This window comes from Etheostoma cragini, chromosome 20 (assembly GCF_013103735.1).
Source record: "Etheostoma cragini isolate CJK2018 chromosome 20, CSU_Ecrag_1.0, whole genome shotgun sequence".
Lineage (NCBI taxonomy): Eukaryota > Metazoa > Chordata > Actinopteri > Perciformes > Percidae > Etheostoma > Etheostoma cragini.
In genome coordinates, this window is record NC_048426.1 from 260,651 (window position 1) to 272,808 (window position 12,158).

General features: G+C 41.1%; 2 protein-coding genes across 5 annotated transcripts in view; one reads left to right on the plus strand and one right to left on the minus strand.

Annotated features, from left to right (window-relative positions):
* LOC117935648 (transmembrane protein 87A-like) overlaps positions 1–4,314 on the minus strand; it is a 17,933-nt gene extending 13,619 nt beyond the window's left edge. For both annotated transcript variants that reach the window (XM_034857970.1, XM_034857971.1), the window contains exons 1-6: positions 4,130–4,314; positions 3,298–3,355; positions 2,337–2,434; positions 866–982; positions 639–686; positions 301–342 (exon numbers count right to left, since the gene is read on the minus strand). In XM_034857970.1, coding sequence (XP_034713861.1) covers positions 301–342; positions 639–686; positions 866–982; positions 2,337–2,434; positions 3,298–3,355; positions 4,130–4,228 — 462 coding nt within the window. In that variant the 5' untranslated portion in view covers positions 4,229–4,314. The remainder of the gene's footprint in view (positions 1–300; positions 343–638; positions 687–865; positions 983–2,336; positions 2,435–3,297; positions 3,356–4,129) is intronic.
* Positions 4,315–4,622: 308 nt separating this feature from the next.
* Positions 4,623–12,158, plus strand: part of ganc (glucosidase, alpha; neutral C) — a 30,799-nt gene continuing 23,263 nt past the window's right edge. For all 3 annotated transcript variants that reach the window (XR_004654916.1, XM_034859181.1, XM_034859180.1), the window contains exons 1-16: positions 4,623–4,842; positions 5,313–5,375; positions 6,001–6,103; positions 6,671–6,798; positions 7,454–7,630; positions 7,725–7,746; positions 7,827–7,896; positions 8,623–8,719; positions 8,841–9,024; positions 9,623–9,767; positions 10,119–10,354; positions 10,434–10,560; positions 10,753–10,832; positions 11,057–11,200; positions 11,617–11,713; positions 11,817–11,918. Coding sequence is in view for 2 of the 3 variants with exons in the window: in XM_034859181.1 (XP_034715072.1) it covers positions 4,814–4,842; positions 5,313–5,375; positions 6,001–6,103; positions 6,671–6,798; positions 7,454–7,630; positions 7,725–7,746; positions 7,827–7,896; positions 8,623–8,719; positions 8,841–9,024; positions 9,623–9,767; positions 10,119–10,354; positions 10,434–10,560; positions 10,753–10,832; positions 11,057–11,200; positions 11,617–11,713; positions 11,817–11,918 (1,804 nt within the window). In the remaining variant the exon portion in view is untranslated. The remainder of the gene's footprint in view (positions 4,843–5,312; positions 5,376–6,000; positions 6,104–6,670; positions 6,799–7,453; positions 7,631–7,724; positions 7,747–7,826; positions 7,897–8,622; positions 8,720–8,840; positions 9,025–9,622; positions 9,768–10,118; positions 10,355–10,433; positions 10,561–10,752; positions 10,833–11,056; positions 11,201–11,616; positions 11,714–11,816; positions 11,919–12,158) is intronic.

Sequence of the window (12,158 nt, forward strand, 5' to 3'; positions counted from 1 at the left end):
TCTGGGGACAGGCAGCTAGCAGATAGTGAGGAGATGTTTTTTTACAGTGTGTTCAGGGGACAGGCAGCTAGCAGATAGAGAGGAGATGTTTTTTTACAGTGTGTTCAGGGGACAGGCAGCTAGCAGATAGCGAGGAGATGTTTTTTTTTACAGTGTGTTCAGGGGACAGGCAGCTAGCAGATAGTGAGGAGATGTTTTTTTTACAGTGTGTTCTAGTGAAAAGCAGCTAGCGGATAGTAAAAAACGTGAAACATTGCTTTGAAAGACATTTACAGTCAAAGTAAGAACAACATGTCTTACCGGCTTGTCGGGCCAAATAAGGCTCTGATTGGAAGGGTCACTCTAAACAACACAAGAGCAGAGTGAGCAATGGTTCATACACACACCTGAGCCCTATGAAAACGTGGACTATGTATATTATTGTGAATAAATTTTTACTTAAACATTTTTGTCTTTAATTTTACTGGGCTCCTCCATTTCTTTGTGTGCTCATTTCCCTAAATTAGGATTCAACATGACAATTTGTGGTTATTTGATAATCTAATAAATTGAACTATTTGTACTGGCGCAAAGACTTCGGACAAGTAGAGTTCAAACCTTTTTATAGGCACTGCATAGCAGCGTGATCTGTGACTCACCTTTGGGCTTGATAGAGGCTGATATGGGTTGAAGTCTGTGTAATACACCTAGGTGAGAGCACAGAGTAAGGAAATATATGTTATGTTACATTGTTATGACGTTACCTGCCATTAGATAACTATATACTTCGCAACCTAACTTTGTAAGTATAGTGATGGTTCACTGTGCAACCCTTGTGTTTATGGGCTATCCTTTGTAAGACAGCCCTTTAGTCTGGGTCACACACCTTGGGTAAGAAGAGGGAGGAGCAGTTGTCGAAGTACATGTAGCCCTGACTGTAGAAGCCACTCCAGCCGTCCTTCAACATGTGGTCCATATCAAACATGTTCATCGCTTTGTTGTCCTACAAAAAGGACAAGGACAGGGGAAACCAAATACACTGTGTCACAGTCAGTTCATTCTCTTAAACTATACTATATACAGATGGTCTAAAATACCAAAAATAATGGTGAGTAGTGTCATCTGCAGACGGATAAAGCAGAACACTACATGAACGATCCAACAGCGGTTGGTCACTGAACCACAGATGGGGATAAAGTCTTACACTGTTAATAAAAGCAAAGAGCAGGGCGCTTCTAGGATCAGAGCTTTAGGGGAGCTTGGCACCCTTTTAACATCTTATTTTACACAAAATGCAGTATCAATAACGTTTAAAAAATGTGAGATTTATTACATTTTGATTAAAAGCTGACAAGCACAGTTTTCTACAAATGACTATGGTTTCCGGAATGATCTAGGCATCTGGACTCTGGGTTCAGTTTAAGAATGCTGTGACGTTCCTAGAGCAGAACTCCTAAATTCACAACAGAATAACATTTTTTATTTTTTTTTTAAGGATGCCTGGCTAAAAAAGGGCTAACAATCAACCCTGGCAAGGAGATCTTCTACCTGTTTTGGTAACATGTTTTGAGCCTGACAGAAGAAGACACTGAACTTTCAAGACACGTCTGAACGAATAAAGTCCTGGTCAGGCTACACATGACCTTGCTACATCCTTGCTTTTTGACTCCTTGATTCAAGACCTACAGCGACAAGGTGAAGTACATTAAAGTCAAAGCAGCCGCTCAGTTTAAGACGCTTCTGGACAAAAGTGCCAGTACTTGCAAAAAAATAAGAGGAGCCCACGGCCATGAAAAATACTTTAGGAGGTTAAAACTCCTGGAAGTGAAAAGTGCTTTAACCCATTCTGCTCCTTCTCAAGTGCCGGTTTCAGGTTCAGACTTGTATTTTGTGTTTCTACTACAACATGTTTACGTGCTTTTATGTTAAAAAAAAAACTTTATTTTTCCTCATACTACCTATGGCTGCTACATCTGTATTCAAACCTCTGTCAGAGGTTTCTGGGTGTTCCGCATGTGTGTGCTCGGAAAACTTCTCCCCAAATGAATTAACAACATCTGAAACCAAGATTGCAGGTTTTTCCTAACATTAGACGGTAGCTACAAGTAGCGTGCCTGGAGCAGCTGACCATAAAGAAATCCAGCCCGAGTTGACAGAGTGTCAGCTTAAGCCGAGGGTCAAAACTGTTGGAGGCGCAGTGTTCAGACCAGTCTGAAAACGGAGGTTTTTGCCAAGAGAGGTTACTATTTGAAGATGTAGGTAAACCTGTCTGGCACACAACAAGTACCTGTGTGTGAGATCCATGACAAAACAAACAGTTTAGACTCAGACATCAACAGACAAGAGTCAATACTCACCGGCGTGTTAAAGACCTCATTGTAGCAAACAGAGGAGCGTAGGTACCAGCTGATGTTGAAGGCCAGGTTTCTATCACATGAAGCCGCGTCACCCTGGACTGCAGAGAGATAAAAGACCACTTCAGTCAGGACTATAAGACAGTTCTAAGGCTTTACTGGATATGCCATCAGCTGTTCCACTTCTTCACATTACAGGAGTTTTTGCGTTTAGTAATCTGCTGTTTTTTGTGCCCATACTTTGCCCCCAACCTCCCTCGTCTGGCTCTATTTTATAAGGTTACTTTTCTACATCATGTTGCAGCATGGCATTGTGGTCTATTTTCTGCTGTAGTGGAAGTAGAAATCAGTATCTGTCCCTTCTTTGCAGGATTCTGGATTTCTCACTTTGTGACTGACGTCTCTAGAGAGAAGAAACATTCTTTGATGCTCAGGGACTGACAACATAATCAGACTTTTACTAGCAAATGTTGAAAATGTCCCAATCTGGGCTAAGCCTGGTAGAGTACCTTATCAGCAATACTGAAAGAACTGCTATAACAATACCGTTTTATGGTGAATTTTACCTTGAGAATGTTTGGATTCCTCAAACTGAAACATGCTTTTATAAAATAACTCGACTTGTCATGTCAAGTCACCATGTGGACTACCAGTGGCAGGATGCACAGACGGTACTCTGGAGAGCACTATGCCAATGTGGGGGGGGAGAGATTTACATGTTAAACCCAACACTCATCAGTTCTTATCAAAGTAAGTAACATTTTTTTGTTAAACTAAAACCAATTGTAACTGGGTCAAAACTAAGATCTGATGCCAAATCATTGAAGGTTTTGTCCCTACCAGACAATGAGCGTCCTACTTTGGATATGCAATGCTTAAACTAAGATGGGTGGAGATGCAGGCAGTAGCCTGGGGAGTTGGTACCCTCATGGTTGGCATAAATCATGCAAGTCAAACTACTCACACTTCATGAAGATGGTGGTATTGGCGTACAGCGTCTTTCGAAACACTGCATCCTGTGTCTGAAAACACAACAAAGACAAAGATCTAATCATCGATTCCTCGAGCCATACAACAAAGACCTGGATACACGTTCAGGAGGAGCACAGGGTGACACCAAGGGAATACAACACTATTATATCCTACATACTAGGATAGAAATTACCCAGCTTTATCATGAGCTAAGTGAACACTACAAGGGATGGACATAATTAAATTTACGAAGATTTCTGTATTTTTCCTCAAGCTTCTGGCTAAAAGCCTTGGTAATTAACCAAAACCACATATTTGTTCATCAGCTACACCCCAGGCAGTTGCCTATCTCGCCTCATGGTAAAGTGTCTCTTCTTGACAGTATTTCACCTGTGAGTAGCAGCAACTTGGTTCTGTGACGCAACTGTGTCAGGTGTGTTTCTTATGTTATGTGATAACACCGTCCCATTCTTGTTTTTGGAATATCACTGTTCTTTATTGCACATGAAGTTCAAATGTAAAGGCAGGTGTATTGCTCAGCACCTAAGAACAGCGCAGTATGAGTGTGTGATGAAATGAGCGGGTTAACTACACAATAAAAGAAAGAAATATCCATGCCAAACATTTGGTCCGTTCCCAGCAGGCATGTCTTGAACTGGCACGGCACTAGAGAAGTGTTACACGAATCACAAAGGCGGATATGCAGCGGAATGAAGCGTTGCTAAGGGCTAGTAAGCTACCCCGGCTAACAATTGCTATAAAGATTAGCACGACAGGCTATGGAATAACCGTAGACATGCAAATGTTGAAGGTGTGACACTAACCGAGTTTATCTCCACGTTCCACACGGAAACCTCTGCCGCTGTCCCGAGACGGAAAACAAAAAGCAGGAACCATAACCGACGCAACTGTATATCTGGCATCTTTATTTGTGCATCTAACTACCGTTACACTACAGGTCAGACTTGTATCCGCGTCCAGTTCCGGGGGGGCTTTTCGCTGTAGTTCGCAGTGTCACCACAAGATGGCAGCAACACACTCAAACGCAGTTTTCTAACGGATGGTGTCATTCCCAGCGCTACTTTCCATCTGATTGGCTAATACTCGTTGCCTGCTCGGATTGGATTGGTTAGGTTTGGGTTTCCCGCTGACCGCTGTTGTTCATTGGAGCGACAAATCGACGCAGCCGCGGTTGGTTAGGCGAGTGTCAAGGTAAGCCAATCAGAGGCAGAGTACGGAAGAGTAGGGCGGGACATGCCCTCATAACCTATGAAAAATACACTAGAGTGTACCCAGTGGGAGCAAAGACTGTATATTATTAATATTAACAGTCTATGAGTGGGAGGGAAGTTTAGTTTGACAGGACAGGAAGTCTGCTTGGTGGTGTAGAAGTAGGATCCCTGCTCTCCAGTTTCTCACTCTGTCAATGTCAAGAAGAGTTTTCACAGAAAAATAATGTAGTACATGCTCAATCCAGACGAGCACAACGCGACTGATGTCCGCTCGACATGGCGGAAGTGAGCCAACCAATTGTTAGGTAGAACTTTTATTATTGTGCTTTGACATTTTCACATGGTCTGTTAAAAAGTACTTCATGATATAGTGTGTTGATCAAATGAATGGTAGTCAGGTGGAACAATTAGCTTTTTTTTTTTTTTTTTTTTTTTTTAAATGTGAAGACCTACCAGCCACTGATAGATAACCTGAATGTTCAAATTCACAGCCACTCAAATCATTATATTAGGTATTAAATCTGATGCCACTTTCATATTACCAGATGGTGGCTGCTGCTTGTTTCCCACACTAATAGTAGTCTGGGTTTACATTACTGCAGGATGAAAACTGGCTTTAAGTTTGTTTGTGTGTACTCAAATAGTTCCTCTGTCAGGTAACCCAGTATTTGAATGGAAATCTACAGGGTTTATGTAAAAGTGTCCATGTAGAAGTATTTGTGGACAGCCAGGTCTGTGCCTGGTTAACTCCATTTTCTGTCTGCTCGTTCCTCAGCGTTGTTCCTGATGATGAAGGCAAAGAAAAGTTCAAGAAGAGTGAACATGTTGCCTTTTACAGGTATGTTGGCCATTTCATTTTAATGCTGTAATTTAGAATTTGTATTCATAAATACCGTAATCACTCACGTTTAACCCTTATGTTGTCCTTGGCTCAAATTGGCCTGTTTTCCTATATCAATGTTCTTTTTAACTACCCAAAATAACATGATTGATTCCACACAACGCTCTTTGGCGAGTCAAAAATCTCTACTTTCATTCATTTTGGGGCGTCTTATTCAATTTTATAGCATTTGAAAAACAAATAGTATTGAGTAAAAGTTGGCATACTCCAGTCTGTGATTATCCATCAACATACATTCCTTTAATTTTAGTCCAAATAATTCCTAATTTCTGCTTTTCTAACTCAAACATTAGCTATCATTTCCTATAAATGTGGTTCATTGAACATAAATTCCCAAACAACTAAAATTAAAGTTAATAAGTTAGTGTTACGTAGTGTTGAAAACGTCGGAAAAAAAAGTGACAAAAATTGGACAAAAACGTAAGAAAAGGTTAAAAGCATTGATAGAAAAGCCTCAACAAAAGTGTTGATTTTCAATGTGGACGGGAAGACAACACGTGGGTTAAGTGTGTTTAGCAGGACAATGTATAATGCATGGTAATACTGATGTTATTGTCTTAAGGCGACAGATGGAGGGCCCCAACCTGCAGCACCGAGCCCTTTTGGACACCATGGTCCTCACAGAGAAGGGGGCCCGTTTGAAACTGTTGGAACCTGACACACAGGTCTGGACATTGCTATTACTGTAAATCAAAACCAAGGATGAGCTCTTTTTTTATTCCTATTTGACACTTTTTGGTCATTGCCATATAAATATTTAAAGAAGTAACTGGTGTCTTTCTGCTGTGTTTGTGCACATCTGCGGGCCTACAATTAGGTCTAAATTTGCACAGAAATCTCACACTGTAGATTGTATTTTCACTGATAATTTGTGGACTAGAAGTCATATGGAAAAAGAGAGATTAAGATTCAGAAATAGATTTTATTTTGTTGTTAATTTAGGTAATTTTAGTTCACATTAGAAAGGTCTCCATTAATTCACCCTGCATCAATTAAAATCCTCTAAAGGTGACAATAACCCAAGTAAGCTTACTACGTAGCAGGTGTGTAATAGAAGGATTTCACAGGATCATCTCTTTAGCGCCACCGACCTTCACTAGCATTGTGAGAGAATAAAAGCATATTATCTCAAAAATGAAAATAAAGTTCTTTATACCAAATCCCATTTGCTGAACTCTTTTTATTCGACATAAAAAAAATAAAAAATAACCTCTCACTTTCTCTTTTCACAGACTACGCTGCTTCTTTCTGTGTCACCTGGCAAAAATGACACGGTGAGGATATTAATAGATGAACTGCAGCCCATCAAAGCCCGCTACCGAGTTCCAGATGTGATAAGGGAGGAGCCGCAGGTCGAACAGTAAGCGTTATGACATCTAGTGACACAGCCACGGAGTCATTCAAAGAGCACTCTTCCTCTCCTAAGCCTTCCTCTGGGACTCTCATGTTGACAAAAAAGTTATTGTTAAAGTTAATTTAGAAATTAGGCCAGTTAACCTTCCATGGGCAGCCCCCCCACTCTGCCATCTCTCCATTTAGTGCATGTATAGGTACTGAGCATGTGTGTCTAATAACAACACAGTGTACATTTTAATTTCCCCTTGCGGGATTAATAAAGTATACGTTATTATTATTATTAATATTATTAATATTATTATTATTATAACTATTATTAATGCACATCATCTATCCAGCCTGAATATTGCAGCACACAATTTTTGCTTTTGTATGTATGTATGTATGTGTGTGTGTGTGTGTGTGTGTGTGTGTGTGTGTGTGTGTGTGTGTGTGTGTAGTAGTTAAGACTGTATCATGTGACTGTATTTGTTCAAAAAGTCAATAAACAGTTTATTTATTTATATATTAAAAAAAAGAAGAAAAAGGTTAGGCCAGTAAGTGTATGTGGGTTTTTGTCTAGGAGTTAAAGGTCAACCTCTAACATCATGAAACAGCTTCCCAGATAAATGGAAGGGTACTCTTTCCAACCTGCCTCTGTTTCCCTCATCGTCTGGCAGCTTGAGAGTGGAGAGACAGTCTAAGGACTCGGTCACCCTCTCTTGGTCTTCGGGGCGTCACCAGGTCCGTGTGTGGCGTTTCCCTTTCCGACTGGAGATCCTGTGTGAGGACAAAGTGATGGTTACATTCAACGCCAAAGGCAAACTGTGGCTGGAGACGCTGCAGGACCCTCCCGGGTGAGACTCTCAGGGAGGGAAACAAATCAACACATGGAGAGAAAATATAAGGGAATTCAAGTAGATTTTCAGTTTTTTGTGTTTCTTTCCTCAGGGCCACATCTCACGGTAGTAAGGTAAGAGAATACGGTCAAGCTGTGATGTACTATGAATCCTACGTGAAGCCTAATCTGGTCTTTAAATGTTTTGTTGACAGCTTCAAGAGGACCACACAGGGGAATTATGGGAAGAGACTTTCAGGCAGTTTGTGGATATCAAAGCTAATGGTGTGTTTCTGCGTTTTTACCATTTTAAAAGGCATACTTTAGTCCCTTATTCCAGCCTTGTAGATAATTCCTGTTTTATTTCCAGATGCTTTGAGATATTCACCCTAATACAACAGACTGGAGAGGTCTCCAACGAACTGATCATTTATTCTAGTATACACCTTTTTTAAGTAAAGTTATTCTGTCAAAATGTTGCATTTTTAACCCCACATACTTTGATTCTAAACACATTAGATTATATTCAACTTTATTGTCATTGCACAGGTACTGAGGCTATAATAACTATAGTTACAAAGCATTGTTCCAAACAAATTTAGAGAGAGATTTTATAAAAGGAACAAAAAACTAAAGCCATTGAATATCCTCCATTAAGGCCAAAAAAATAAAAAAACATGCACAAAATATTCAGAAATAATATAAGGGCGCTTAGAGTGCGGACCTCCACCAAGGCATGCCCTAATTTACAATGTTCTCACAATGCGGGGGGAATTTTCCCAGTCTCCAATGCAGCACGAATGCCCCATCAGGAATGTGAAAAATAATTTGTGTACTGCCCCCCCATTCAGATCAGCTCCAAAATGTAACGAATTCTTATCTGGACCATGCTACAACCGTCCTCTAACTTTCATGGGAATTGGGCCAGTAGTTTTTTGTTAGTTTGTAATCAGACAAACCTTGGCGGAGGTAAATGAATAAAAAATGGAAATACGTGATGTTTGTCTCCAGGTCCCAGCAGCATTGGGTCTGACCTCTGTCTCCACGGCTTCAGTCACGTGTACGGTCTCCCGGAGCACGCCGACGGCCTTCAGCTCAGAGACACCAGGTACACACGTGCAGAAAAAAGGACGTTTATGCAGTGGAGACATGTATTTATTTGTACTAACCAACTACAGCTTTTAATTTCCATTCTGGGACGGTAGTCATGTTTTCATTTCATTTGACAGAGACGGAGAGCCTTACCGGCTGTACAACCTGGATGTCTTTGCGTATGACTTGTACAGCCGCCTGGGCCTGTATGGGTCTGTGCCGCTGCTGCTGGCCCACAAGCCCGACAGGACTCTGGGTTTATTTTGGCTAAACGCATCCGAAACGTTTGTGAACGTTCATTACAGCCCGTCTGACCACCAGGTAACTGTTGTTCCACTGCAGTTCTCTTCCAGAACATGGCTATACAGTGGCTTGCATAAGTTTACACACATAGGGGGGTGTATACTTATGCACCCTGTATTTTAAGAACATTTATTTACTTATGATACAATATTCATTCACAAAGAAATTTGGTGTCCTTAAAAGGTTGGATTTTCCTAATTGTTTTTAAGTAAGGCATTAAGATCAATTTCCAAAAGATGTTTTTTTTATTCCTCTTTATAATCAACTTTAGCTAGTAAACTTATGCAAGCCAATGTATGTCTGTCAGAGCTTGGCTCAGCATCAGCTGCTTTCTTATTCCCGAACGTTTGTGAAGTAGAAGTGTGACTAGAATTTTTGTTTGGTCAAATCCCCAGGCAGGGTAAAAGATTTGGATGAAAATATGTAAACCACTGTATTTTTTTGTGCTGCGTTTGGAACTCCTTCTGGATTGAATTAAAAGTTTATTTAACTTAATTAAAATAAGGATGGGTCTAAAAAATAACCACAGAAACACAATTTCCAAGGTAAAGCATTTTAGAAAACATGCCAAGAGATGTACATTCATAAAGGCACGATAAACCCCTACCTCCAACAGGACGGCCAGACACCCCCAGGGAAGAGGAGGCGGGTGGACCCCCAGACGGACGTCCACTGGCTGTCCGAGAGCGGGGTGATCGACTGCGTGGTCCTGCTCGGGCCCAGCCCACGGCAGCTGTTCACCCAGTATGCTCAGCTGACAGGTGGGTGTGCAGCACCGCATGCATCTTACTGGGTTTATCAGCAGTTAAAAACAAAGCATGAGAGATCTTAAGAAGGATGCTTACGGAGGCTTTCAACCTTACAATGTCGGATTTATATGTAGTTTCCGTCCACAATTAACCCCAGTTATTCTTTTGACAAATAACACATGACTTTTCTGTGTTTATCATGATGTGTATGTGTTAAGCAAGAAGAGAACTAAATAAGAAGTAATACACTGTGTGATTTCTTTTTACTGTATCCTCCAGATGTTCATGTTGTTGTGTACATTCTCTATTCTGTATGATTCTACACATCTCCCCCCCCCCCCCCCCCCCCCCCCCCGCTGTCAGGATATCAAGCCCTACCCCCTCTGTTTGCTCTGGGGTACCACCAGTGCCGCTGGAACTACGCCGACGAGGCTGATGTGAAGGCTGTCGATGCTGGATTTGATCGCCACGACATCCCATATGACGTCATCTGGCTGGACATCGAGCACACGGACGGGAAGCGGTATTTCACCTGGGACTCGGCTCTTTTCCCCGAACCAGCCGGCCTGCAGCGCCACCTAGACAAGAAGAAGAGGAAGGTGAGTTTTAGGCAGGGATGCACCCTGTAGTTACTCACTTTTGGTTACGGTTTTGTGCATATTTCTTCTTGTTTTTCAGTTGGTTGTTATTAGTGACCCCCACATCAAGGTTGACCCTGATTGGTGGTTGTACTGTGAGGCCAGGGACGGACGCCATTTTGTCAAGAACAGACAGGGGCAGATCTATCAGGGCTCATGCTGGCCTGGTAATGTTTCTCTTACTATTTATTATTAGTAACTAGTAAGTAATTCTAAATTGACACAAAGCTCTGTGGGAATATTGTTGTAGATATTAGTTGTATCGAGTGTGTTTTTTCTTCCAAGTTAGAAGTATTTTTCAGGTAATTTTGGAGCTTCTCGCACAAAGTATAGACATATAAATGATATTTTATTAACAGGTGAGTCCTCCTACCTTGACTTCAGCAGCTCAGACACTCGGGCATGGTACTCCAGATGTTTTGGGTTGGATAAGTACAAGGTAAGTGTATAAAGAATCCCCAAAACAATGCTACTGTACTTATGCAACTCAATATATCCATAATAATTTATAATAATCTAAAAGCTATTCTGTTAGTTTCTGTAGTTTTCTTTTGTGGTTATAAAATGAAGGCACCTTCAACAAATGCTTTGGCTTGGACAGAAGGTCTGTTGTATATTTATGTTTTTTTGAATAACTCATTGAAGTGTTTATGTCGGACGCAGGGATCAACGCCATCGTTATTTGTGTGGAATGATATGAATGAACCGTCTGTGTTCGACGGGCCAGAGCAGACAATGCCAAAGGACGCGGTGCATTATGGGGGCTGGGAACACCGGGAATTACACAACCTGTACGGCTTCTACCAGGTGAGCGGTAGGCAGGCTCACTGACGTCTTTTGATCCAGATATCATTATTCCTCTTGTGTGAAAAATTCATGCATCTGGCGGAGTTTCCAGCAATCCCAGAAATGGAACGTCGAGAATACAGACTAGGTCTAGACCTACTCTTATCAGGACTAAGTGTCCTGAAATTACTTCAGTTAGGATTTTACAATATAAATACAATTAAATTGGAAATTAAAACTCTCCAGTCCAATAAAATGCAGAACAGGGGAGTTTTCTTGCTGCAGGTTTGACATCATGAAACTGTGGAATACAACCTCGTCTTCACCTCTGTCATATGAGAGGCTTGCAACTTAACTAAATTAAGTTAATTAACTAATAATTATTAATAAAGAGTATTAAATGCTGCCTTATGGTTTCTTTTCTTTTTTGCTCACAGCACATGGCAACGGTGGAGGGCCTGATCACTCGCTCAGGGGGCGAAGAGAGACCTTTTGTCCTTTCACGGTCTTTCTTTGCCGGGTCACAGAGATTTGGTATGTTTTTTTTAAATAAAAAAAATTAAACTCAATCCACTTTGCTGTCTTCATGGTTGAATCCATAGCTGACTGCTTGTTGTGGTTGATGTCTGGGATGCAGGAGCAATATGGACAGGGGACAACGTTGCCAGTTGGGAGTACCTGAGAATCTCCATCCCAATGCTTTTGTCTCTAAGTGTAGCAGGGATCGCATTTTGTGGAGGTGAGCCCTACTGTGTGTACTGCATATGGTGGATTGATTTCTTTTGTTATTAAAATCACAACTACTGGTGACTGCTTTGAGAAACAGAAATACTGGACTTTATTTGGCAAGACAAACTATACTTTCTACATTAAAGGTCCTATGACATGCTGCTTTTTGGATGCTTTAATGTAGACCTTAGTGGTCCCCTAATACTGTATCTGAAGTCTCTTTATATAGACCTTAGTGGTCCCCTAATAC